At 52.0% G+C, this 20,809-nt stretch overlaps 3 protein-coding genes across 6 annotated transcripts; 2 read left to right on the plus strand and 1 right to left on the minus strand.

The window, feature by feature from the left end:
• Positions 1-8,990: 8,990 nt before the first annotated feature.
• Positions 8,991-11,930, minus strand: FGF21 (fibroblast growth factor 21). Its single transcript, XM_004440237.3, has 3 exons — positions 10,323-11,930; positions 10,060-10,163; positions 8,991-9,388 (listed from the first exon to the last, which is right to left on the minus strand). The coding sequence occupies exons 1-3, from the start codon at positions 10,555-10,557 to the stop codon at positions 9,098-9,100; spliced, it is 630 nt and encodes a 209-aa protein (XP_004440294.1). The 5' UTR covers positions 10,558-11,930; the 3' UTR covers positions 8,991-9,097.
• Positions 11,931-12,346: 416 nt separating this feature from the next.
• FUT1 (fucosyltransferase 1 (H blood group)) lies at positions 12,347-16,119 on the plus strand. 2 transcript variants are annotated; one of them, XM_087421414.1, is made up of 2 exons: positions 12,347-12,762; positions 13,699-16,119. In XM_087421414.1, exon 2 carries the CDS (start codon positions 13,701-13,703, stop codon positions 14,811-14,813), a length of 1,113 nt encoding a protein of 370 aa, XP_087277540.1. In that variant the 5' UTR covers positions 12,347-12,762; positions 13,699-13,700; the 3' UTR covers positions 14,814-16,119. The 2 variants fall into 2 exon arrangements, with proteins under 2 accessions (XP_087277540.1, XP_087277539.1); XM_087421413.1 differs by lacking the exon at positions 12,347-12,762 and adding an exon at positions 12,891-13,173.
• Positions 16,120-16,182: 63 nt separating this feature from the next.
• IZUMO1 (izumo sperm-oocyte fusion 1) lies at positions 16,183-20,792 on the plus strand. 3 transcript variants are annotated; one of them, XM_014795206.2, is made up of 9 exons: positions 16,183-17,508; positions 17,858-17,932; positions 18,328-18,414; positions 18,668-18,688; positions 19,032-19,112; positions 19,288-19,388; positions 19,654-19,807; positions 20,125-20,326; positions 20,645-20,792. In XM_014795206.2, the coding sequence occupies exons 1-9, from the start codon at positions 17,274-17,276 to the stop codon at positions 20,766-20,768; spliced, it is 1,080 nt and encodes a 359-aa protein (XP_014650692.1). In that variant the 5' UTR covers positions 16,183-17,273; the 3' UTR covers positions 20,769-20,792. The 3 variants fall into 3 exon arrangements, with proteins under 3 accessions (XP_014650692.1, XP_087277541.1, XP_087277542.1); XM_087421415.1 differs by lacking the exon at positions 19,032-19,112 and having other exon boundaries at positions 20,125-20,324; XM_087421416.1 differs by having other exon boundaries at positions 17,377-17,441; positions 17,858-18,414; positions 20,125-20,324.
• The last annotated feature ends 17 nt before the right edge of the window (positions 20,793-20,809 follow it).

Below are 20,809 nucleotides of genomic sequence, written 5' to 3' on the forward strand. Positions count from 1 at the left end.
AAAGAAATGCAAATTGAGGCCACATCTTGATACCATTTCCCTGTATCAGATTGGCAAGAATCCTGAAGTCTGATAACATACTCTGTGGGGAGGAAGGAATGCAGATCATAGGTAAGAGTACAAACTGGTGCTGATTATATAGAGGGCAATTTGGCGGCATCTAAAATATTGCAAATGTATTCTTTGGCCCAGCCATCCTATTTGGGTGGATTTAGCTTACAAGTTATCTATATACATACCAAATGAAGTATTTACAAGGTTATTCACTGTAGCATTCTTTGATGTGGCAAGAGATTGGAAACAGCTCAAGTAGCCATCAAAAGGAAAGAGATTTATTAAATTACAGTACATCCAACCACTGGAATACTATGTTGCTGTATAAAAGAATGAAATGCTTTCTAGATATTCCTATGGAAAGAGCTCCAAGACATAGCATTAAGTGAAAAAATAATCAGGGGCTAAAAGGTGTGGTTTTTGGTATTTGGGGTATTTTATGAGAGGAAGGGAGCCAAAATGGCTGTTTCTCCCATCCACCACCATTTTCAAATCAGAAGTCTCTCCTATTTCTGTAGAAATCTCTCTTAATTCCTCTATTCTTTTGACATAGTATCTCCATTCACCTCTAGTCATACCTTTGTAGGGCGGTGCTCATGGAAATTCCATGCCCCACACTCTGACATGCTCAGAAATATTGTCTATTGTCATTATATTGTTTGGCTGGGTATGAAATTTTAGGATCACGCTTTATTTCCTTGTGGTCGTGATGGGCATTGCTCCATGGCCTTCTTGAAGTAAGCCTTGCTGTATAAAAGTCTGAAGCCATGCTTGTTTAGTTTCTCCTGGTAAATTACATTCTTCAGCAGCTCTCTCAGGGAGGTGCCCCTAGAATAAACATTTTCCCATTCTTCTTTGTCTGAAAATGCCTTTATTTTGTTCTCATTCTTTAAAGGTGGTGTAGGTTGTATTTCAGTCTGGGTTTATTTATTTTCTCTCAGCACCTCGGAAATATTACACCCCTGACTTCTGGCTTCTATTGGTGCTGTTGACAAATCGATTGCCAATCTAATTGTCTCTCCTTTGTAGGCCAGTTTCCCACCCCTTGGCTTTTTTAAGTGTCTTCTCTTTGTCTTTGGTGTTCTGCAGATTCACTAGAATATGTCTAGGTGTGCATTTCTTTGATCCTGCCCAAGACACATTGTGCTTCCTACATCTAAGAATTCACTTCTTTCATCCATTCTAGAAACGCTCAGCCATTATCTTCTTGAAGCTTACCTCTCCCTTAATCTCTACATTTTCTTCCAGAAGTTTACTGGACCTTTTCGTTCTACCTTCCATGACTCTTATTTTCTTCTTCAATTTTCCATCAGCTTCTCTCTGTGGTGCTTTCTGGGTGATATACTAAGATCTATCTTCCAGGTCACGAATGCTGTCTATTGCTGTTTCTAATCTGCTGTTCGACTCTTCTGACAAGTTTTTCCTTTCAATGACTATTTTGTTTCCTTGTATGTTTCATTCCTGCTAGAAGTTCTTCTATTTTGCTCTTCTCCGAACTTGCCCGGTCTTTTAATAATGCCTTGCTTTTTATCATTTCTAATCTTTTTAAAAAAATGTCTTTAGATGTTTGAACGTGTTCATTTTCATTGTCAATATGGTAGATCTTAAGCTTTATTAGAAAGATAAGTTGTGATTTCAAATTTGACCAGAGGTTTTCAATTGAACTGAAACAGACCAGGTTTCTGGAGCCACAGAGAAAAACAGAAACCATGCCAGATATTTCAAATACAGGTAATTTATTAGAGGGAATTGGTTACACAAACACTAGGAGGCTGGAAGGGCAAAACTTGATCCCTGAGGTAGTAGAGGTAATAGTTATCAGAAGCAGCTCAAACACCCAGGGGGTAGGAGCTTGAAGGAGTGGCTTCTGCAGGGAGAATTCAGACATCTAGGGAGGGGGCTATGAGTAAGAGGGTGTGGACTGTGGGGGACAGTATCTCTGTCCGAGAGGGCTGGAGATCTCCCTACCAAGGCGGTGCGGCTGGCTGGTGCTGGAAGTGCCTAAAGTAACTGGAAGCTGGAGACATTGCTGCCCCAGGCTGCTGGGAAAATGCATGCTGGGGCAGGAGGTGGGAAAGAAGTCCCTTCACCCCTCCTGTCCCCAGTCTCCTGCCACTCCTGGCGGTTGTCAAAGAGGGTCACGGAGTTGGAGGGCAAGCTTCATGCTAAAGAGACAACAGAGCAGCCTCACCAGAACAGAGGGAGAACAGGCTCACCCTGGGTGTATAAAAAAAGAGGAAATGTTCCACACGTTTAACAGAGAAGGCCCCAGAACAAATAGCTCCTAATAATCTCACCTCCCAGCCTATTAAAATGATATGACTCTTAGAACACGTTTTTCAGGCTGTACTATAAAGATATGATACTCTGAGCAAACAGCTGTAGGAAATAAATCAGGATCACCAAAGTCAATTTCCTAATTCATGTGGTCGTGACAAAGTCTAGCTGTCCTTTGAACTCAGGCTTGGTGAGAATCAGCTTGGAAGGGACTCCGGCACTCCTGTCCCAGGCCTGAGTCTTCAATCATCAAACTGTTAACTCAACCTCAGCTGGCGGATGAGTGAAGCCTAATTCTCTTGTAGGTAAGAAAAATCACAGGTAAGAAGGCGCATCAGGATTGTTGAATCAAAATCTTGATCAGAATAGAAGTATTGAAGAAATAGATTTATATCCACAACGCTGGCACTTTTGTGACCAGTTTAATGTAAGGAAACAGACCAATTTGATAATCACTGTACTCCTATTTGTCCATCCTTGAAGATATTTAAAGCATTTGTGAGAATCTGGTACATTAGACGTGTGAAAAATATGATCAAGATCGTACTACTGTTTTTCTTCTGTTCAAGGCACTTAACTCGCTTGAGGAAATCTGAGATACTAGACTTGTGAAAAGTTCATTGATTGAATTTGCTATCAATGTTCAAATGTTTGGGGAAATACAAAATTGTGAAATTCATGACTTGCTATTTTTAGCTGTGGAAGTAGTCAGTGAATGTTTAGAGGAAAGTTGATTATTTAAAATTTAATTAATCATTACCAAAAAAACCTAAACAGTTGTAAATATTTTTGTCCGCACACAAAGGCTCTTCTGGCATTAAACATCTCACCACAATGTTTTCAGCAAATAGTGCTGGGAAAACTGGACCTCCACGTGCAAAAAATGAACTTAGACCCTTACCTTATGCAACAATTAACTCCATTACATCAGGGACCTAAATGTAAGATCTAAAACTTTAAAGCTCTTAGAAGAAAGCTTTTCTTAGGGGAAAAGTCTCATGACGTTGGATTTGGCAATGATTTCTGGGAATTGACAGCAAAAGCACAGGCAACAACAAAAAAATAGATAAATTGGACCACATCAAAATTAAAAACTTCTGTGCATCAAAGGACACAGTCAACAGAGTGAAAAGTCAACCTATGGAATGGGAAAAAATATTTGCAAATCATATATCGGATAAGGGGTTTATATCCAGAATATAGAAAGAACTTTTGCAACTCAATAACAATGAAAAACAAATGACCAGATTTAAAAATGGGCTAAGGACTTGAATAGACATTTCTCCAAAGAAGATATACAAATGGCCAACAAGCACATGAAAAGATGCTCAACATCACTAATCATTAGGGAAATGCAATCCAGTCCACAATGATATATCACCTCACACCCATCAGGATCAAAAAACAGCAAAACATTGCTATCAAAAAACAAAACATGGGCTGGTCTGGTGGTGTATTGGTTAAGTTCAGTGTGGTCCGCTTTGGTGACCCAGGTTCACGGGTTCAGATCCCACTGTGGACCTACACCACTGTTGTCAGCCATGCTGTGGTGGCGTCCCACATACAAAATAGAGGAAGACTGGCACAGATGTTAGCTCGGGGCTAATCTTCCTGAAGCAAAAAAAAGGAAGATTGGCAACAGATGTTAGCTCAGGGTGAATCTTCCTTAGCAAAAAAAAAACCCAAACCAGAAAATAATATATTGTTGAGGATGTGGAGAAACTGGAACCCTTGAGCATTGTTGGTGGGAATGTAAAATGGTGTGGCTGCTGGGAAAACAGTATGGCGCTGTATTAGTCAGGGTTCTCCAGAGAAAACAGAACCAATAGGACATATAGATAGATATAAAGGGGTATTTATTATAGGAATTGGCTCACACAGTCATGGAGGCTGAGAAGTCCCACAGTCTGCTGTCTGCAAACTGGAGAAGCAGGAAAGCCAGTGGTACAACCCAGGGGGCTGCTGGTGTACGTCCTGGAGTTTGAAGGCCAGAGAACCAGGTGCTCCAATGTCCAAGGGCAGGAAAAGATGGATGTGTCAGCTCAGGAAGAGAGAAAGAGAGAAGTTGCCCTTCCTTGGGCTTTCTGTTGTGTTCAGACCCTCAACAGACTGGATGATGCCCACCCACATTGGTGAGGGTGAGTCTCTTTACCCAGTCTACTGAATCAAAAGCTAATCTCTTCCAGAAACACCCTCACAGACACACCCAGAAGCAATGTGTTACCAGCTATCTGGGCGTCCCTTAGTCCAGTCAAGTTGACACAAAATTAACCGTCATGGGCAGTTCCTCAAAAAATTAAAAATAGAATTAATCATAGAATATGATCCAGCCACTCCACTTCTGGGTATATAATCAAAAGAATTGAGGGGCCGGCCCGGTGGCGTAGTGGTTAAGTTTGCGCACTCCACTTCGGCAGTGGCCCGGGGTTCGCAGGTTCGGATCCCAGGCACGGACCGATGCACCGCTTGTCAAGCCATGCTGTGGTGGCGTCCCATATAAAGTTGAGGAAGATGGGCACGGATACTAGCCCAGGGCCAATCTTCCTCAGCAAAAAAGAGGAGGATTGGCAACAGATGTTAGCTCAGGGCAATCTTCCTCAAAAAAAAAAAAAATAGAATTGAAATCAGCGTCTTGAGATATTTGTATATCCACTTTCACAGCAGCATTTTTCACAATAGCCGAAAGACAGAAGCACCTCAAATGCCCGTCGATGGGTGAATGCATACTCAAATGTGGTCTAGCCACATGATGGAATATTATTCAGCTTTAAAGAGGAAGAAAATTGGGGCCTGCCAAGTGGCATAGTGGTTAACTTCGTGTGCTCTGCTTTGGTGGCCCAGGGTTCTCAGGTTCAGATCCCAGGGCCAGACCTACGCACTGCTCATCAAGCCATGCTGTGGCGGCGTCCCACATACAAAATAGAGGAAGACGGGCACAGATGTTAGGTCAGGGCCAATCTTCCTCAGCAAAAAGAGGAAAATTGGCAATGGATGTTAGCTCAGGGCTAATCTTCCTTGCCAAAAAAAAAAAAAAAGGATGAAAATTCTGACACGTGCTATAACATGGATGAATCTTGAAAACATTATGTTAAATCAAATAAGATATTCACAAAAAGGTATATACTGTAAGATCCCACTTATATGAGGTGTCCTCAGTAGTCAAATTCATAGAAACAGGAAGTAGAGGCCTGGTGACCAGGGACTGGGAGGAGGGGGAAATGGGGAGCTGTTGTTTGATGGGTACAGAGGTTCAATTTTGCAAGATGGAAAAGTTCTGGGGATTGGTGCACATTAATGAGAATATACTCAACCCTACTGAACTGGAGGCTTAAAACTTGTTAAAATGGTAAATTTTATGTTGTGTGTATTTGATCATAATTTTATTTTATTTTTTATTATTTTATTTTTTTTGGTGAAGAAGAGTGGCCTTGAGCTAACATCTGTGCCTATCTTCTTCTATACTGTATACGGGACGCCGCCACAGCATGGCTCAATGAGTGGTGTAGGTCCGCGCCTGGGCTCCAAACCGGCAAACCCCGGGCCACCGAAGCAGAGCACGTGAACTTAACCACTATGCCACCTGGCCAGCCCTTGATCATAATATTAAGGAAACATCTTGAATAATTGTTTTTCTTTGACGGTTTTACACTCTAAAGTTATTCCAGGGTGGGGAGGGGCTGTCTAGTGCTGGTGCTCAATGTATTTGCTGGCATATGCCACTTGCCTTGTTCTCTTGTGTATTTTGTGATTTTGGATTATGAGCTCATTCAAGCCTTCCTCTGTGAGATCTGAGTTGAGCAGCGTCTCTCCAGAGAAGCTTCATTTTTGCTTTGGCCAGAAGCCCCAGGGACATCACGAGCCCAACCACTATCCCATTGATTTCTCAGCTTGGGAGTACCACAACCAGTCAGTGTAATATCACACCCATCCCATATGAGACTGGTCGGGTGTTGACACAATTTTCAACAGAGAATTATTTTTCTTCATCCAGAGCCCCAACAGAAACAGGAAAATCTCTTTGAAGATTTTTTTAGTGCAGGTTGGTGGATTTTTTTTTTTTATCGTGGTAAAATACACACAACATAAAGTATACTATTTTAGTCATTTTTAAGTGTACAGTTCAGTGGCAATAAGTTTATTCACATTATTGTGCAAGCATCCCCACCATCCATCTCCAGCACTTTTTCATCATCCTAAACTGAAACTCTGTCCCGATTAAACACTAACTCCCCATCCTCCCCAGCCCATGGCCACCACCATTCTACTTCCTGTTTCTATGAATTTGCCTCTTCTAGGTCCCTCATCTAAGTGGAGCCATCCAGTATCTGTCCTTGTGTGTCTGGCGTCTTTCACCTAGCAGAATGTTTTCAAGGTCCATCCATGGTGTAGCGTGTGTCAGAATTTCCTCCCTTTTTAAGGCTGAATAATATTCTGTTGTATGTAGGTTGCTGGGGTTTTAAACACCAGGCTTTCACTGAAGTTGTGACCCTCTGAGTTTCACCTTGAAACCTGTGTCCACATCACAGTGTCAGCAAATTCCAGGAAGCTGCATGGTCATTTCACACTTTCCACTGAGAGTTTTGCTTTGTTCTTAAGTTTTCTTCTTCCCTCTCATCCCTTCTGCTTCTCTGAACTTTCTTTCCACTTTGCTTCCTTTTCTTTCTTTTTTTGAAGATTTCTCTTTCTTCTTAAAAGCTCACCCCATGCATTTAGAAGAATGTTTGGAAGGAGGCAAGAGAGCAGTCAGGGCTACAGCGTGGAATTTTGGGGGAGCAGGAGTAACTTGATCTAATTTTGAACTTACAGAGAAGTTTGAAGACTTGTACAAAGAACTCCTTGTATCCTTTACCTGGGCTTCCCAATTATCACTATTCCCGCCCTCCCATTTGCTTTATCATTCACCCTCTATCTCTCCATGTTATTACATATTTACATTTCCAGAAACATTTGACAAAACATTGGAGATATCATGCCCCTTTGTCCTAAATACTTCAGTGTGTGTTTGCTAAGAACAAGGACATTCTTTTTAATAATCACAATGCAAGGGTCAAAATGAGAAAATTTAATGTGGATAAATTACTACTATCTAATGTACAGAACTCACTCCACTTTCATCAAGTATCTTACTAATGTCCAGGATGTCATCTGGATTGCTCAATGAACTGTATTTTCTTGTGCCGCCTCTCTGGTCTCTGTTGATCTGAAACATTCCTCCCTTTTTCTTTCTCGACCTTGACATTTTTGAAGAGTCAAGGCCAGTTGTTTTGCAGAAGGTCCCTCAATTAGAATTTGTCTGATGTGGCCTCACGATTAGATTCAAGTTAGGCAGCGCAGTTTCTTAATCTTCCTAAATCCCACCCCCTGCCCCCAAAAACATGCCCAAGTAGGGCAAACAAAGCTCACAAACAACATCTTCCACAAAACCAGCTCACAATGGAGCCCCATGAGCCAAAATATAAGTGGGTGGGGCCAAACCAGTACCAGAACAGGAAGAAAAAGAAAGAAACACAAGTGTTGTGAAGATTGAAGATTTCCCACCAGTCCTCACCCCCTAGAGGGGAAGGCTGCCCTCACAGCTGAGGACGTGGTTGCAGAATCTGAGAACAGCGGCTGTCAAATCCTCTGTGCACGTGCGTGGTGTGTGTGTGTGTGTGTGTGTGTGTGTGTGTCTTTGGGTCTTCAATCAGTAGGTGGGTATAGCGGCTATAGGAAGGTTGGAAGAAGCCGGGGTGTTCTGGGTCCTCAGAGATCTCATACTTAATAGAATCTCTCTTTTGGAAGGAGAAAGCTCCTACTTAAAAAAATTATTATTGAAATATATTTGACATATAACATTGTGTAAATTTAAGGCACATAACACGTTGATTTGACATATTTGTATATTGTAATATGATTGTCATTGTAGCAATGATTAGCACCTCTATCGTGTTACATAATTATCCTTTCTTTTTGGTGGTTGGACAAAGTCCCTTCTTGTGAAAGGATGTCATTACACTCCAAAGCCCATAAGCACCTGGATGGAAGCATTCAGACCCTCAACTCCTCTTCCTGAGACCCAGGACTCCCAATCTCCAGTTCCTCCACCCTCGAACCAGGAGTCTGGGCCCCCAACCCTTCCTCCCACTGATCAGGGTGTCTCAGCTCCTATTCTCCTATTCTCCTGGGACCCAGGTGTCCAGATGTCTGGCCCTCTGATCCAGGCAGGACCCAACAGTGCCATCCTAGCACCAATTACATCCTCAGAATGCAAGAGTCCTGCCCCCAGCCCTGAGGACCAAGATGTCTTCCCATTCCTAGTGCTAAATGAACCCAGAAAACTACGTCTCCCATGAGGCTGTGGGTCTGCAGCATCACACACAGACACACAAAAATCCCGTTACTGAGGTACCCCTGAGAAATAGTTCCACAACACTAACACGAAGTTGGGGCATGGGTGGGGTGGTGGGGATGGTAAGTCCGGTCCTGTCAAAGGGCGAGGGTGAGGATAGTCCAGAGTCCCTAGGGACACCTTAGCGGAACAGAAAACTGAGGCCCAGGGGTAGGCTGGGACCCTCTCGCAGCCTTACAGCAACGGGGGGCAGAGGGACTTTGGGGGTCAATGGGAGACAAGGAGGAAGACACCATTTTCTCCCTCAAACAGTCACGCGTGCTCACTCTGATCCTCCTCTCAGACTCTTTATTATCCCAAGTAAGAAAAATAAAAAAATAAATAAGATAAATAACCCAATAAATAAAGAGGAGACCCAATGACAAACAGCCTGTGGCTTTAGGAGGCGTAGCTGGGGCTTCGGCCGTGTGAAGGCCCCACCATGCTCAGGGGGTCTGAGGAGCCCACGTCTGGAGGCTCGGGAGCCAGGATCCCTGGAGGCTCTGGGGGCGCTGGGGGCAGGCCTGGCAGCGGCAGGAAGCGGGCAGGTCCCCGAGGGGCTGGATCCCAGTGTGGGGAGCTGTGGGGGGGCAGGCGGAGCGGGAGGCCAAGGGCTTCGGACTGGTAGACGTTGTAGCCATCTTCAAGGAGCAGCTCCCGGAAGCTGCAGGCCGCGGGGTCGAAGTGGAGCTGAGTGGACAAGAGCAGAGATCAGAGACGTGAGATTCCTCTACACCCTCCTGCTGCAGGACCCAGGGGTCTAGGCCCCCACCCTATCCTCTCCCAGAGCCAGGAGTCCAGGCACCCAGTCCCTCCTCCCTCAGACCCAGGGTCCAGGCCCCAGCCCCTCCTCCAGGACACCACAGAATCAGGCTCCTCTTTCATGCCTCTTTAAGGCCCACCTTCCTGCCCCCACTTCAAAAAGAGGAACATTCCAGCCCAGGGACAGGTCAAGGCTAAGGTCAAGCAGAGGCATTTGGCTGCCACCCAAGGTCTTGGTCCCTCTACAGGCCATGGGTTCCCTGAGTGACCCCACGTCCAGGATGAGCCAGGCCCACAGGAACCCGTGTGGTCAGCAGGGGTTACTAGTCACAAGACTTGGCCTCTCAGGCCACTCTGCCATTCGCAGGCCTCGTGACTCAGGGCTGGTCCTGGATCTGCCTGAGCCTCGGTTTCCTCTTCTCGCAAACGTCGCTAACAACGGCTCCCACCTCCAGGGCTTTCAGTGAGGTTGGGGCATGCAGAGAGTGTAGAACCAACCAAGCCTGGCCCGGGGCCACAGGTGCAAGATGTGGTACCCCAGATTGTGAAGATGATTGGAGGAAGGGTGGAGTGCAAGGAGGGAGGTCCCGGAAACTCACCGATCCATACAGCGTCCCATCTGGCCCCTGGCACAGAAACCTGGATGTCTTGACTCCCAAGATTTGTATGACTCCGGGCTTCAGGGCTTTCAGCTCCAACAGACCTGAGCGGAGAAATTGGTCAGGGATTCATAGGGCCTTTTCCCAGCCCCCTCCTCCCTCAGACCCAGGAGTCCAGGCCCCCAGCCCCTCCTCCCTCAGACCCAGGAATCCAGGACCCCAGCCCCTCCTCCCTCAGGACTAGGCCCTGCCCCCACACTCACTTTCAGGGCTCCGGTGGGCAGCCCCTGCCACTGTGCCATCAGCCCTGATCTCCAGGTGGGCCTCTGTCTCCTGGGCGTCGTCTGTGTAGAGATAACGCAGCCGGACTTGGCCCCCGAATTGGAGGAGGGGGCTGGAGTCAGGGATGGGGTGTGCCTGGCAGGCTCCCAGTAGAAAGACAGCCAGCACAGGGACCCACAGTCCTGGGTGCTCCAACCCGGCCTTGTTCCAGTCCATCAATGGCTCACGTCCTCAGGCGAGGTCTGGGGTCTAGGATTTGAAGAGCTGAATGGTCTAGATTCTGTTTCAGATCCTGGTCGTCTGGGAAAGCAGATTCACGGATTGCTGCTCAGAGAGCCCAAGTGCCTGGGTCCTCTCGCGTGTGGACTCCCAGCTGAGAGGACAGCCAATTCTCTTGGGATGGATGCAGAAGCTCGGGAATTTATATCCTGACAGACCTGCCCAATCACCTTCCCCATGCCTGACCCATGATATTTGACCCACTTGGCGGTAGCTAGGACTCTACCGTGGCCAGGTCAGCCTGAACGGATGATGCAATCAGGGGGTCCTTCCAGCTAGGGGCCTGGACTCCTGAGTCTGGGGGAGGAGGGGGTTGGGGGCCTGGACTCCCAGGTCTAGGGGATGAGGGGCTGGGGGCCTGGACCCCTGGGTCTGAGGGAGGAGGGGCTTGGGGCCCCGACTCCCAAGTCTGGGAGAGGAGGGGCTGGGGAATGGACTCCCGGGTCTGGGGGAGGAGGGGCTGGGGGCCCGGATTCCTGGGTCTGAGGGAGGAGGGGCTTCAGGTCTGCACTCCTGGGTCTGAGGAAGGAGGGGCTGGGTCTGGACCCCTGGGTCCGAGGGAGGAGGGGCTGGGGGCCCAGAGTCCTGGGTCTGAGGGAGGAGGGGCTGGGGCCCAGAGTCCTGGGTCTGAGGGAGGAGGGGCTGGGGCCCAGAGTCCTGGGTCTGAGGGAGGAGGGGCTGGGGGCCCTGGACTCCTGGGTCTGAGGGAAGAGGGGCTGGGGGTCTGGACTCCTGAGTCTGAGGGATGAGGGGCTGGGTCTGGACTCTGGGATCTAAGGGAGGAGGGGCTCGGGGCCCCACTCTTGAGTCTGAGGGAGGAGGGTCTGGAATGTTGGAAAACCGCCTCCCTGGCTGACTGATGCAGACTGTGTCCCACCACTGGAATTTCTGCATTCCACCTGAATTTCTAGGTTTCTGGGGGTCACTGAGGTTCCTTGATCATCAGGAAAGCACCAACTGCCACATGACAAAGCATCCTGCACAGGGACACAGGTGTCCTGGCCTTTAGCCTCTCGCCTGACCTCAAGCCAACCTCAACGTCACTAACCCCTGCCCAGACACCCAAGGTCCAGGCCGCCTCCTCCTCCCTGATGTAATCCTGGTGTTTCTTTCACCAGAGAAGCTACGGCAGGCCCAAACAGGCGCTCCAAAAATAGCGTGGGAGTGGGGGCGGGGAGGATAAAAGTCTCTGACTCAGAGTTGGCAGCAGAGCCAGGCTCTTGAGGGGGCTGAGGGAGCCCAAAGGGAATGCGGTGTGGGCAATTTCCTGAAACCTACGGGTGCAGGGACTGGACACTCGGGTCTGAGGGAGGAGGGGGCTGGGGGCTGGACTCCCGGGTCTGGGGGAGGAGGGGCTGGGGGCCTGCATTCCCGGGTCTGAGGGAGGAGGGGCTGGGGGCTGGGATTTCTGGGTCTGGAGAACTTGTGGTCAAGTCTCTGAAGCGTTAGGTCGAATTCCTGAGTCTTTGACTTTGATTTATTGAATGACAATGGTCAGACAGCTCGGCCGGGTGGGTGGAGGGGGGAGCCGCCTTCCGCAGTAGAAACAGCTTCAGATCTGCAGGGGAGCAGAGGCCTTTGTCCTGCGCCAGCAGCCGCGCCCTCAGCGGGAGGCAGGGAAGACACACTCTCTTCCACTCTAGCTTTCTTCATTCCCCTCCTCGACAAAGGCTGCCTTCGCCACGTGCCGGTCTAGAAAGCAGTAGTCAGGCGGCAGACCCTAGAATGCCCCAAAAGGAGAGGCTGGGGCCCGAATTTGCGGGTGGACGGGGCGGATATGGGGATCAGCTGCCCTTGGTGGGCGCGGGGACACCTTCAGGCTGGAGGCTCCCACGCCTGGGACCCTGAGAGCTGGAAGAGGCCGTCCAGGCGCTCCTGGAGCAGCCTGGCAAAACAGGTTCTCCATCTCCACCGGGAGGCTGCGGCAGGGGAGGAGGATCTCCCTCCCCGCCGGGACCTGGTGTTCCAGCCCTTCCCAGCGGCTGGGGCGTGGCCGGGCTGTGTGCATCCAGGTACACAGTGCAGACCCAGGCACCGGAGGGGAAGGGAGAGAGATCGACGGACCAGAACGCCTAGGTCCAGCATTGCAGCTGGGCGCTAGATCTCCATGTCCACGGAAGGATGCGGCTGCTAGGAGGCCAGGTAGGCTGCCCCGGGCGGAGCCTCCTCTCTGGCCAGTGCCGGGGAGGAGGGGGCTGGGTTGCGGTCCCCGGGTCTGGGGGCGTGAGGGGGGGCAGAAGGCGGGGGCTACCACCCTAGCCCCGGGCGCCAGGACTCCTCGCCAGGGAAGGGGCGGGGCTCCGCCTAGGAGCTACCTGCGAGGCAGCCCAGGAGGGGCGGAGGCTGTGAATTCCGGACCGCGCCCCCGTCTCCATCCTCCCCTCCCCGAGCCCTTGCAGCCAGTCCCGGGAGGCGGCGTGGAGGGGAGGGCTGCTGGGCCTGGGAACCTGGAGTCCGGGGTTCCGGGGACGGCCGGATGTGGGCCGCACTTCCAGACCGTGCGCTCCAGCCACGCCAGGCCGTCTGTGGATCTGCCACCCGCCAGCAGCTCAGGTGAGTGAGAACTGCGGATGCCTCGGACCCAGCAATCGGGGCCTTCAGCCCGCCCAACTTCTAACCCCGTGCAACCGGAGGAGTCTCCCCACCCCCACTCCCCACTCCTGCTCCTCCAGGGACCAAGATCCCTCATCCAGTCCTGGGCCTACAGCCTCACATGTTCCTCTTGGCCTGTTGCTCCTGGTCACCTCGGTGGTGGACTCTGCCCCTCATACACCTGGGAAAGGAGTTGGTGGAACATTGATCCAACTTCAGTGGCCCTTCCAGGCCTGGAGAGCGAGATTCCAAGATGTGGGGATGAGGAGCTGGATCCTGGACCACTGCTGTCTAGCAAACCACCAATTTTTCACCATCTCCCATCCTCATCCCCTGAAATTGCAAGCCCCCAGCTTCTCCTCTCTCAGATCCAGGAGTCCTGGACCCTGATCCCCCTTTCTCTCAGACCCAGGGGGCCGAAACCTTAGTTTCCTCATCGCGTCTCAGGCTCTGAGCACCTGCTAATTCACCTTTCCTCCCCTGCAGCCATGTGGGCCCCTAGCCCACGTCATCTCTGTCTGACCTTCCTGCTAGTCTGTGTTCTTTCGTCAGTCTTCTTCCTCCACGTCCATCAAGACCTCTTTCAGAGTGGTGTAGACCTGTTTGCCCTGTGTCCAGACCGCCGCGTGGTGACATCTCGTGTGTCCATCTTATGCCTGTCGGGCACGCCGATGACCTCCAACACCTCCCTTTCCTGTCCCGAGCAGCCTGCCTCCCTCACAGGAACCTGGACCATCTACCCAGATGGCCGGTTTGGTAACCAGATGGGGCAGTATGCCACGCTGCTGGCCCTGGCCCAGCTCAACGGCCGCCAGGCCTTCATCCTGCCCGCCATGCACGCTGCCCTGGCCCCCGTGTTCCGCATCACCCTGCCTGTGCTGGCGCCCGAGGTGGACCGCCACACGGCTTGGCGAGAGTTGGAGCTGCACGACTGGATGTCGGAGGAGTATGCCCACTTGAAGGAGCCCTTGCTGAAGTTCACTGGCTTCCCCTGTTCCTGGACCTTCTTCCACCATCTCCGAGAACAGATCCGCAGCGAGTTCACCTTGCATGACCACCTTCGGCAAGAGGCCCAGGCTTTACTGAGTCAGCTCCACCTGGGCCGCACGGGGGGCCGCCCGAGCACCTTTGTGGGTGTCCACGTGCGCCGTGGGGACTATCTGCAGGTTATGCCCCAGCGCTGGAAGGGTGTGGTGGGCGATCGCGCCTACCTCCAGCAGGCTATGGACTGGTTCCGGGAGCGGCACGAATCCCCCATCTTCGTGGTCACCAGCAACGGCATGGGGTGGTGCCGGGAAAACATTGACACCTCCCGGGGGGATGTGATCTTTGCTGGCAATGGGCAGGAGGGCTCACCGGGGAAGGACTTTGCGCTGCTCACGCAGTGCAACCACACCATCATGACTATCGGCACCTTCGGCTTCTGGGCTGCCTACCTGGCTGGTGGAGACACTGTCTACCTGGCCAACTTCACCCTGCCCGACTCCAACTTCCTGAAGATCTTTAAGCCTGAGGCTGCCTTCCTGCCTGAGTGGGTGGGCATTAATGCAGACTTGTCTCCACTCCAGACACTGGCAGGGAGACTTCCTGGAATAGCCTGATTGATCAAGGGCCAGCATTGTGCTTCTCTGGAGGCCTAGCAGCTTCTGGAGAAGGTTGTGGTCCTGCAGCAGGTGGGTACCCACTTCTAGAGTGATTCTAGTTGGCTAGAATTTGAAAGAAAGGGGGGCTTTCTGCAACTGCCTGAACGTTCTAGAACCATCAGAAGATCTTTTTCCTGATGGCTGGCAATGTCTGGAGAAGCTCCTGGCAGGTCTAGAAGGCACAGTGCCCACCTGCTCTTCAAGCCCATATCCAGAGTACTTCTAGATGACTGCCCCCCAGGAACGGGGAACTCCCCCCTCTAGTTGACCATCCTGGTCTTTTCTAGAAGAGATGTTTCTCCTCCCCTGGATCCTCAGGATTGAAGGAACTCGGGTGGTTCTAGAGGAAGCACTCACCAACTCCCTTTCTGTGTTTCTGGGGTGATTTTAGAGGGGAGGACTTGCTTTAGAGAGGGCCAGTTCTAATGCCTGTGAAGAACCCTGCAGGGCCCTTCTAGAGGGACTGGGGTTCTGGAATTCCAGATGACTTCAGCGAAGAATCTAATGAAGGTACTACCAGAAGCTCAACATGTCACCACTGCCAGAAAGATTGATAGAAGACAGTCTCTCAGTAGCTGCAGAAGTGTGTGAGCAGAGCGGAACTCTGTCCCACCTCTCAGCACCTGAAAAAACCACAAAGACTTTTTTGGGGAGCAGATAGACTTAAAAAGTGGGAAGTGGGGAAGAGGGCTGGCTTGCTGAAATGCTGCAGCTTTTGGAGCAAGGCTTCCAGAAATCCAGGGACACTTTTTTTTTTTTAAGCTCAAAAACTGCCAAAGACAGGCACGGCACATCTTGGCTCCGAGTTCGGGTTGTCTCTTCCCAATTAAGCTGGGCTGCTGGGGGTGATGGGATCGATTTTCTGGAACTTTCTGGAAGTCAGCTGGCATAAACGTGCCCTCTGGGCTTGCAGAAAGCTGCAGGAATTGTTCCCCTTGGCAATCATTGTCTGCCCCTGAATTCACAGAGCCACTAAATCTGGCTTTGGGCAAGTCGGAGATGAAAGGGTCTGAAGGGATGCAGACCACGGATTGGCCTCAGACGCAGCCAGGAGGGGTCTGGCCAAGGAGATTGGGATTCTTGATTCAGATTTCAGGAGCCCCTTGGTGCTTTTTGAAGGGGGTAAAGGTAGATACTTTATCACAGTTGTCTAAGAATCTAAGCCCCTTTTCTAGTCTTCTCAGGGAGTGTTGGGGGACCATTCCCTACTCAGCTGCCATAGGTGGGAGAGTGGGAGGTATGAATTAAAAGTCCACCTCACCAACCCCTGTGTCTGCAATTTTTTTTGGAGTCTTGTGTGCCCGAGTGTGTGTGTGAGTGAGTAGGATGAAAGGTGGGGAACTTCCGGGGACTGTCATGACTCATGTCTCGGGGTATTGTCTCTGCTCAGATCTGGCAGCCTCTTGTTGCCGGACTTGTGTGAGCTGTGGTCTCTGAGCCCCAGTTCTTTTCTTCGGGACTCAGTATTGGCCCCCAGACCTCTCTTCCTCTGAGACCTTGGCGCCCGGTCCCAGAAACGGGAGAGAAAGTGGAGGGAGTGGGCCAGAGTGTAATTCTTGAACTACATTTCCCATAAAGCTATGGGGTTGGCTGCGGTAATCAGCTAGGGAGAGACCCCGAGGCCTTCTGGGAGTCGTAGTCCTAGGGCTAGAAAGGGCCACTTCCCTCGTCTTTGTGGCTCGACGCCAGGGTTTCCAAAGGGCAGTGGGCATCTAGCCGGAAGCCTCGGTCCTGGGCCCAGGGAGGGGAGGAAGCTGAAGGCCAGAAGCCAGTTCCTTGGCCCTGGAAAGCTAGAGCAGACACGGTACTTCCCTTTCTGTAGATGCTGGGAAAGTTCTAGTCTGAAAAGACGGCCGCCTCTGTGACATCAGAGCGATAGGCGGGGCCTCCTTTTGTTGGAGTCCAATCAGATTCAGAGTTGGGCTTCTGGGCGGGGCCAAGGAAACCCCAGGGAATATGTCTAGGGAATTGGGCCCCTGGTGGGAAGCTAGAAGGCGGAGGCTGTGGGAGTTCCCTGTCGATAGGAGCGAACCGTGACTCTGACCCCAGTCAAAAGCCCCCTATACCATGCAACCATCCTCATCCTCGCCCCCAACAAGATCCTTAATTTTAGTCGTGGGAAAATATTAGATTGGAAGGACGTGGCCCGGTCGCCTTCTCTTAAAAGCCCTCGGAACTTGGACTCGGCTCTTCAGCGAACCCTAGTGTTTGAGGGTACAACAGTCAGGAGTCAAGGTCGGGCAGCGGTTGTTTAGGGTGCATCGGGACTTCTCGGTTTCCTAAAGAGAAGGGTGAGCCCTGCAAACGCGGGGTCCGTTAGTCTCGGGGAGGGGCTTCTCTCGGTTTGGCTCTCACCTCCTCTCGGTTTGGGGTGAGAGAACAGCCCCCCACCCCCCGGCTCTGCGCGCTCTGGCCGCGATGGGGCCACGACTTCCCCTCCTGGTGGTCGCGCTGGCCGGCTGTCTGCTTCCTGCCCGAGGCTGTGTCATGTGTGATTCAGAGGTCGTGGAGGCGCTAAACTCCTTGGAGAAGGATTACCTGCCTGGCCACCTGGAGCCCAAGCATCACAAAAACGTGATGAAAAGGGTAAAGCAAGCCGTGCAGGATTTCAAGGAACTGCCGTTTGACGAGGATTCCTATATGGGGGTCGTCGGTGAGGGCAGGGCGGAGCGCGGACTTTTGGGACCTGGGAAAGGAGGGGTCTGGGGCCAGAATTGCTGGGTCCAGGGGGGAAAGGGCTGGAGGCGGAGTCTCCTGGGTTTGGAAATGGAGAAGGGTGGGACCCAGATTCCGGGGTTCCCCAGGGCCAGCAGATATCGTGTTCTCGTACCCCTTATCCTGTAATTTTATGCAAAGAAAACTACAACTCCCAGAAGGCAACGGGCGGATAACCCCCTTAACCAGGCCTATTCTTGCCCAGTGGACCCATGGGTATTGTAGTTTCTAAGACTAGGCGAGCCAATGAGACTCCAGTAACGCTGAAATCTGGTGTTCTGTCTCAGATGAGCCCACACTGAAAAAGGCATCCTGGAGTTTCCTGAAGGATCTGAAACGCATCACGGACAGTGATGTAAAAGGTAAATGCACAGAGCTGCCAGGGGAGGGGCTCCAGAATCTCTCAGGGAAGTAATCGCTAGTGGCGCCTGGTCTGGTGGTCAGATACCGGGCTCCGGAGCCAGACTGCCAACGTTCAAATTCTGGCTCTGCCACTTTCCAGCTGTATGGCCTTGAGCGAGGGATTTCGCAGCTTCCTCACCTCTAAAAATGGAGACCATAACAGTGTCTTCATCCCAGTTGTTGCTTAGTCAAGTGGCCAGTATTATGTTAAGTGGTCATTCAATTTCACTCTTCTTCCCTGAGAAGGCCGGAAAGCAGAATGCCAGGCTCTGCAGACAGAGGCAAACTTCCTGTACCTCACACCTGGGAAGGGGTGGGGGGTGGACCCGCTCCGCGTCATCCTGCTTCTTCCCAGGTGAGCTCTTCGTGAAGGAGCTGTTCTGGATGTTGAGCCTGGAAAAGGACAACTTTGCCAGCTACGCTGCTCAGTTCCAAAAAGAGGGTGAGGGAAAATGGGACCCCGGCAACCCAGCCTCCTCCCTCCACAGTCCAAGAGTCCCTGTCCCCAGCCCCTTGCTTCTCCAAGTCTGGTCCCTCAGCTCTCACAACCCCCTCCTCCCTCAGACCCAGGGGTCCAGGCACCCAGGTCCTTCCTCCCTCAAACCCAAGAGCCCCCAGCCTCTTCCTTCACCCCCTCTGTCATCCCCTTTAACTTAGAAATCTGATTCTCATTTTTTTTCTTTCTCCGGAGGCAGCTTTTTGTCCCAACAAATGTGGTGAGTCCGGATTATGGGAGCTGGTCCTCTATGCCTCATCCCTGCCCCGTGAATACCCAGCCTTTCGCCTCCCCCGTTTGGGTCTCGGGGTTTCTTCATTCTCCGCGTCTAAGAGGTTCCTGGGTCTCCAGGATTCCTTCCGCGCTTCTGAGTTCTTGGGGAGCGAGTCACATTCTATTTGCACTCTTCGCTGAGCCTTCCTACAGGGCTGCGTTCGAGCCCCGCCCCTCGGGCTGACCTCCTAGGGATCCGGCACAGGACCGCGCCCCAGCCCTTGGCCCTGCCCTCTTCTTTTAGCCCCTCCTCTTAGTAGGTGAACACAGCCTTGACCCTGACCCCTCAGGTATGATGTTGCAGACTATGATCTGGTGCAGTAACTGCGAGAAGCAGGTTCACGCTTGTCGCAAGTCCTCGGATTGCGGGGGTGAGACAGCTGGGCCCAGCAGGAGGTGTGGGCGTGAGAGGGGCGGAGCCAGAAGAGAGACTGAGTCTAGAGGGGCCGGATGCTGGAGCCAGCAGACAAGAAGAGGCGGGCCGAGACCGAGTGGAAGGGGGTGGGGGAAGGGCCAAGAATCTCACAGTGACCCCCCCATCCCCAGAGCGCAAGGTCAAGGTCCATCAAATGGAAGACATGATCCTGGACTGTCACCTCAACTGGCATCAAGTGTCTCAAGGCCTGACCGATTACAGCTTTTACAGGGTGGGGCCCTCCAACTCCTGTAACCCTTGAACTCCAAGTCCATCAGGCCGTGTGAGCCCCCTGGTCCCTGTATCCACACGCCTGCGCCCCCATGACCCATGGCCCACCAAGTTTGGCTTCTACTGACCCCCCGGGGGCCCCATGCCCCGACCAGTACACCCTGGACTCCCATCTCCCCCACCGAGGCCCTGTGATCTTCTCACCCCTGGACTCCCCCGACCCCTGAATTCCCCAGGCCTCTGTGACCCCTTGAGCTTGGGTCTAGGTTTGGGGGAACAATGCTGAGACCTTGGTGTCCAAGGGGAAAGAGCCCACCCTGACCAAGACCATGGTGGGTCCAGAGGATGAAGGCACCTACCGCTGCGAGCTGGGTACCGTGAAGTCCGGCCCAGCCACGGTCATCCATTTTCACGTCACAGGTCAGCACAGGGGAGCTGAGAGAAGTGTGGGTGGGATTAAAGGTCCTGGGGTTGGGGGCTGTCAATTTCAGGGGGGTGGCCTATGGGGCTTAACTTCCCGTTGGGGTGTGGTTTCGGAGTGTGGCTTCCCGCCCTGGGTGTGGCCTCTGGCCATGGTGGCAGGGTTCCCCTCAGGGTTCCGGCTTCACGCAGTCGGAGGCGTGATTATCTCCTGGAGGGCCTGGGTCCTGCGGCGGGTTGAGGTGGGGAGGGCCTGCCTTGGCCATGGCGGGACCTTCGCGCCCTCCCAGGACTGCTCCTTCCTCCTCTTCTATCAGTGTTGCCCAAAAGAATTGAGGAAGAGATACCGTTACCAGGCGTCCCAACCCAGGGTGAGGTGACCTTGGCTCGCCCCCAGTCGCCCACAACCCTGCAATCTCCGCCGTCACTGTCGCTGAATCCCGTGAAGATGCTGCGAGGGCGCCTGATAGGGCTGCTGATCTGGGGCTCTGTGGTGCTAATAGCCTGCATCGCGACCGTGTGAGCCGCCCACTGAAGGCAGGGCTTGGAGTGCGGGGCGGGGCTTCCAAAAACCTAACGCAGCGGGGTTTCTGGGAGCTACGGTGCTCTGAGCTGGACTTCCATTGGGGATGGGGCTTAGAAAACGGGGCGGGGCTTAGAAAACGGGGCGGGGCTTAGAAAACGGGGCGGGGCTTAGAAAACGGGGCGGGGCTTACCTCGGGGGGCGAAGCTTGGATAATTACTAGAACGAGGTCAGATATCGGGAGGCTGGGAGGGGTATCCCTCACTCGGTTAGGACCTCACCTGGTTCCGCTATTTGCACCTACCCTCCCCCAGGATAATTTGCTTGCGGTCTGGGAAGATCCTCGATTCCATGAAGTCCTGGTTTGGCACTGTCAGTGGAACTGCTCAGCAACCCCAGGTTCCAGAGGAAAAGGCCAAGAAATCAAGGAGCAAATAAAGATTTATCTGGTTGTCTAAGTATCTGACTCACTCCTTGGG

Source organism: Ceratotherium simum, chromosome 33 (genome assembly GCF_057802395.1).
Source record: "Ceratotherium simum simum isolate JZ-2026a chromosome 33, ASM5780239v1, whole genome shotgun sequence".
Lineage (NCBI taxonomy): Eukaryota > Metazoa > Chordata > Mammalia > Perissodactyla > Rhinocerotidae > Ceratotherium > Ceratotherium simum.

What these genes read in the sequence shown, in the direction of transcription:
- FGF21 (XM_004440237.3), bottom strand. Translation starts at nt 10,557, where the DNA reads ATGGACTGGAACAAGGCCGGGTTGGAGCACCCAGGACTGTGGGTCCCT. An exon ending in TGCCCACCGGAGCCCTGAAA is followed by an intron (nt 10,164 to 10,322) that starts GTGAGTGTGGGG and finishes TTCTCCGCTCAG; the next exon opens with GTCTGTTGGAGCTGAAAGCC. An exon ending in ATGGGACGCTGTATGGATCG is followed by an intron (nt 9,389 to 10,059) that starts GTGAGTTTCCGG and finishes TTGTCCACTCAG; the next exon opens with CTCCACTTCGACCCCGCGGC.
- FUT1 (XM_087421414.1), top strand. Translation starts at nt 13,701, where the DNA reads ATGTGGGCCCCTAGCCCACGTCATCTCTGTCTGACCTTCCTGCTAGTC.
- IZUMO1 (XM_014795206.2), top strand. Translation starts at nt 17,274, where the DNA reads ATGGGGCCACGACTTCCCCTCCTGGTGGTCGCGCTGGCCGGCTGTCTG. An exon ending in CACGGACAGTGATGTAAAAG is followed by an intron (nt 17,933 to 18,327) that starts GTAAATGCACAG and finishes GCTTCTTCCCAG; the next exon opens with GTGAGCTCTTCGTGAAGGAG. An exon ending in CATCCATTTTCACGTCACAG is followed by an intron (nt 19,808 to 20,124) that starts GTCAGCACAGGG and finishes CTCTTCTATCAG; the next exon opens with TGTTGCCCAAAAGAATTGAG.